This window comes from Wyeomyia smithii, chromosome 2 (genome assembly GCF_029784165.1).
Source record: "Wyeomyia smithii strain HCP4-BCI-WySm-NY-G18 chromosome 2, ASM2978416v1, whole genome shotgun sequence".
NCBI lineage: Eukaryota > Metazoa > Arthropoda > Insecta > Diptera > Culicidae > Wyeomyia > Wyeomyia smithii.
In genome coordinates, this window is record NC_073695.1 from 145595946 (window position 1) to 145601865 (window position 5920).

The 5920-nt window shown below is 33.4% G+C and overlaps 1 protein-coding gene across 1 annotated transcript; it reads right to left on the reverse strand.

The window, feature by feature from the left end:
- Window positions 1-4932: 4932 nt before the first annotated feature.
- Window positions 4933-5421, reverse strand: LOC129720026 (uncharacterized). Its single transcript, XM_055671438.1, has one exon. It carries the CDS (start codon window positions 5419-5421, stop codon window positions 4933-4935), a length of 489 nt encoding a protein of 162 aa, XP_055527413.1.
- Between the last annotated feature and the right edge of the window lie 499 nt (window positions 5422-5920).

Below are 5920 nucleotides of genomic sequence, written 5' to 3' on the forward strand. Positions count from 1 at the left end.
GATTTCCCATCGTACGTCAGGTTTGTGATTATACCACGACCGGTCTGTGAGGCGTGTTCGTAGACTGATAGCTGGTAGTGGCAGACCAGTAAGCTCGACTAGCATTTCAGATGTTCTATGGACGATTGGGAGATCTGTATTACCGTGGTATTTCGCTAACATACGGATGGCTACTCAGGCCATACTTTGAATCGCTAATAAATCAAACGGAAGTGCTCCTGCTTCTGCCATTACCGCTAGAATTGCACTCGTTACGTATGCTCCTGAGGCAAACCGTATAGTTTTGTTGTATACAGGCGCAAGAATTTGGAATGTCGTTTGGCCTCCTCTGCTAATTAAGCCGATACCGTAAAGTAGACGCGAAGTAACGATTGCTGATCCAACATGTATTAATGATGTACGTAGTCCCCTGGGGAGCTTAGCGCCAATCATTTTTAGGATACGTAATCTGGATTCACACGCTTTTTTTGTAAGTTGACAGTGAGGTTTGAAATTGAGAGTCCGATCAAGGGTAATCCCAATGATTCTCAAGCGTTTTGTTTTTGGCACGGGAGTGTTGTCGATGCATATGTCGCCACTAGGTTCACGTCGGGCATTGGGGCTACCATAGAAAATATTGGATCTAACTACGGAAATTTTGTATCCTACGCTTTTTGCCCATTTATCCACAGCGTTTACTGCCGATTGGAGTTTTCGATAGAGTGGTTGATTTTTGTGTCCACGTGCGATTAGTAGTATATCGTCCGCGTAGAGAAGGACAGTTACATAATGTGGGACAATTCGAAAAATCGGCTGCATCGCTACAAGAAACAGAGTCACCGAGAGTACAGAGCCCTGTGGAACACCATTTTCCAGTGGCAGCTCACGTGATAAGTGACCATTTATGTTTACTCGAAACGACCTTTCGGCGAGAAAGGTGCTTAGAATATTAATCATCCGCCCCCGGATTTGCCACTTCCGTAAAGTACGTAGAATATCATATTTCCACGTGGTGTCGTATGCCTTTGATAGGTCGAGCGAAGCAATGAGACAGTGTTCATCCTCTCCGGCTAACGATCGATCGAGCTCCGCAAAGTAGGTGTCAGTGCCTCGTCCGGGTCGAAAGGCATGCTGTCGTTTATCTAGTCGGCCGTTGCATTCTAGTTCAGTCGTCAGTCTTCGGTTCACCATACGTTCAAAAACCTTCGCAATGCAACTGGTCAATGTTATTGGACGAAAAGCAGCGGGACCAGCTTTTTTCGAATTTATTTTTGGAATCGGGACTATTATACCTGTTCGCCAACAAGTGGGAAACTCACCACTGCGCCATATTTTGTTCAGCAACATTAATAGGACTGTTTTGGCGGATAGTGGAAGGTGCTGGATCATTGGATAGCCTATGGAGTCCGGACCTGTGGAGGATCTTCGACCTTTGTCAAGTGCCCACAGTAACTCGTTCATACTGAAGTCAACGTTGTAAGTATCGTCACTGTCTGGTGAGATTTTAAACTGATTTCTCTCGGTCTGATTCTTCACTGCCTGGAAGGCTAGTGGTCGCCGATTGTTCGTAATAATGTTTTGCTAACTCCTCCGCTATTTTTTCTACCTTGTCCGTATATTCATCGCGTCGTTTAATAATAGCTGGTTTGTGTTGCCGTTTACCTCTTAGAATGTTTACTGTTCTCCACATTTCCGCTGCTGGTGTTTTTGGCGATATGCTGGCCACAAACTCTTCCCAAGAACGTTTTTTTGCATTTTGTATGGCATGTCTGGCTGCAGCTCGTGCTTCCTGAAAATTTTTCAAGATTTCTGGAATGTTCGAGTGTGTTATCTTGGTACGTTTTAGTAATCTCAACATTTTGCGTCGTCTTTTAATCGCTAATTTCACTTCTGGATTCCACCATGGTACTGCTTTTGGTCCAATTTTATTAGAAGTGCGAGGTATACAAGCTGTTGCTGCTGTAATCAGGTGATCAACGAATTCGTTCAGTTCTATGTCAGTATCAGAGCATACGAAACACAAAGAAGAAGTTGCAAACTTGCAGAAACCGTCCAGGAAATACTTTGCAGTAATGAAGAAGAAGAGAAGAAATTAGTCAAATTTATAAGAAAAACTGGATTGTTAAAATTACTATGAATTAGAATGACATATACTTAATGAATGAAAATAAACAATACATGGGTTGAATGACCGCATTTGCGGTTAAAGACCCCACAAAAAAAATACAATAACAATGACAATGACAATGACAATGACAATGACAATGACAATGACAATGACAATGACAATGACAATGACAATGACAATGACAATGACAATGACAATGACAATGACAATGACAATGACAATGACAATGACAAGAACAAGAACAAGAACAAGAACAAGACCAATAACAAGAACAAGACCAATAACAATAAGAAGAACAATAACAATAAGAAGAACAAGAACAAGAACAATAATAATAATAACAATAACAATAACAATAACAATAACAATAACAATAACAATAACAATAACAATAACAATAACAATAACAATAACAATAACAATAACAATAACAATAACAATAACAATAACAATAACAATAACAATAACAATAACAATAACAATAACAATAACAATAACAATAACAATAACAATAACAATAACAATAACAATAACAATAACAATAACAATAACAATAACAATAACAATAACAATAACAATAACAATAACAATAACAATAACAATAACAATAACAATAACAATAACAATAACAATAACAATAACAATAACAATAACAATAACAATAACAATAACAATAACAATAACAATAACAATAACAATAACAATAACAATAACAATAACAATAACAATAACAATAACAATAACAATAACAATAACAATAACAATAACAATAACAATAACAATAACAATAACAATAACAATAACAATAACAATAACAATAACAATAACAATAACAATAACAATAACAATAACAATAACAATAACAATAACAATAACAATAACAATAACAATAACAATAACAATAACAATAACAATAACAATAACAATAACAATAACAATAACAATAACAATAACAATAACAATAACAATAACAATAACAATAACAATAACAATAACAATAACAATAACAATAACAATAACAATAACAATAACAATAACAATAACAATAACAATAACAATAACAATAACAATAACAATAACAATAACAATAACAATAACAATAACAATAACAATAACAATAACAATAACAATAACAATAACAATAACAATAACAATAACAATAACAATAACAATAACAATAACAATAACAATAACAATAACAATAACAATAACAATAACAATAACAATAACAATAACAATAACAATAACAATAACAATAACAATAACAATAACAATAACAATAACAATAACAATAACAATAACAATAACAATAACAATAACAATAACAATAACAATAACAATAACAATAACAATAACAATAACAATAACAATAACAATAACAATAACAATAACAATAACAATAACAATAACAATAACAATAACAATAACAATAACAATAACAATAACAATAACAATAACAATAACAATAACAATAACAATAACAATAACAATAACAATAACAATAACAATAACAATAACAATAACAATAACAATAACAATAACAATAACAATAACAATAACAATAACAATAACAATAACAATAACAATAACAATAACAATAACAATAACAATAACAATAACAATAACAATAACAATAACAATAACAATAACAATAACAATAACAATAACAATAACAATAACAATAACAATAACAATAACAATAACAATAACAATAACAATAACAATAACAATAACAATAACAATAACAATAACAACAACAATAACAACAACAATAACAACAACAATAACAATAACAATAACAATAACAATAACAATAACAATAACAATAACAATAACAATAACAATAACAATAACAATAACAATAACAATAACAATAACAATAACAATAACAATAACAATAACAATAACAATAACAATAACAATAACAATAACAATAACAATAACAATAACAATAACAATAACAATAACAATAACAATAACAATAACAATAACAATAACAATAACAATAACAATAACAATAACAATAACAATAACAATAACAATAACAATAACAATAACAATAACAATAACAATAACAATAACAATAACAATAACAATAACAATAACAATAACAATAACAATAACAATAACAATAACAATAACAATAACAATAACAATAACAATAACAATAACAATAACAATAACAATAACAATAACAATAACAATAACAATAACAATAACAATAACAATAACAATAACAATAACAATAACAATAACAATAACAATAACAATAACAATAACAATAACAATAACAATAACAATAACAATAACAATAACAATAACAATAACAATAACAATAACAATAACAATAACAATAACAATAACAATAACAATAACAATAACAATAACAATAACAATAACAATAACAATAACAATAACAATAACAATAACAATAACAATAACAATAACAATAACAATAACAATAACAATAACAATAACAATAACAATAACAATAACAATAACAATAACAATAACAATAACAATAACAATAACAATAACAATAACAATAACAATAACAATTTGGGGATTTTTCGGTTGCTGTGTACGAGTGATATAACGCGTGTGCTCTCGTTAGTAGGTAGTTTAATACTAATTATATTTTACATATGTACATGAGATGGTTTGCGTGTCGTGTATCTGTCGATCGATTGTCGAAGATCGAGAGATCGAGAGATCGTGTGAGATTGAGAATGAGTTACGTTGTGATGTCGAGAGTTACCTGGTCGGTGATTACAACGAGGCGAGTTGGTAGGGTTACCAATCAAGATCGCCACAGTACTTCCCCCTTAACTTTTCCAATACCGTCGAGGGATCCGTACACGGCGGCCAGACCGGGTTTGGCACGCTGGGGGTTCGGTGGTATCCGTTTGTTTCGGTGGTTGTTCGTCGGCTTCGATAAAGGCTGCTTTCAGGCGATCGACGGAGATTGGTGATTGTTTGCCATTAATGTCGACGATAAAAACTTTCTTTTTCCGACGAAGTACTCGAAACGGCCCTTGGTATGGTTGCGTCAGTGGTGGTTTCACGGCGCCGATCTTCACGAAAACGTGGCTGCAGGTGCTCATTTCTTTTTGCAGGAATACCGATGGCTTGGCGTGGTTGCTTGTTGGAGTTGGGCGGAAACTCGTCATTTGCTTTTTTAGTTGAGTGACGAACTCTGGTACTATAGCCTTGCTGGTAGTTTCGGAAAAGAATTCTCCGGGGAGTCGTAGGGTGGTTCCATAGGTTGCTTCTGCGACGGATGCATTAAGATCTTCCTTGAGGGCGGTTCTCATGTGACGTCACACCCTGCGAAGAACCCAATGCTCCGTCACGAGCCTTATAATTAAAGTTTAATTTTGTTCCTAGGAGGGCATAGCCTTCTGCTATGCTTTAGTCAGGCGAAACATTTGGTTCCCTTGACAGAGGACCGCGAACGTCTCTGTCAACACTCTATGTATCAACAGATTATGCCACAGGTGGCAAAGAACTTCGCGCAGGCTTCTGCTGTGCCACCGGCAAACAAACTCAACCAAAATAAACAAGTTTTGTGTTATGAACAAAACGCCGCCTGTACTTTAGCAGTACTAGATTAGGTTAAGAGATTAGTAAGGTAAACAGAGAGTGGAGAAAGTCTCTCTCTCTGAGTTACCGGTAGGGTATATTTAAGTAGTGATGTACGAAAATAAAGTCTGTTAGTCCACGTTAATCTGTGTGTATTAATTCCGCGCCAATTGCGCGTACAGGGTTTTCTGGAGAAAGTCCTGGTAGGTTATAACCTACACATGTGGTGAC

What these genes read in the sequence shown, in the direction of transcription:
- LOC129720026 (XM_055671438.1), bottom strand. Translation starts at nt 5,421, where the DNA reads ATGAGAACCGCCCTCAAGGAAGATCTTAATGCATCCGTCGCAGAAGCA.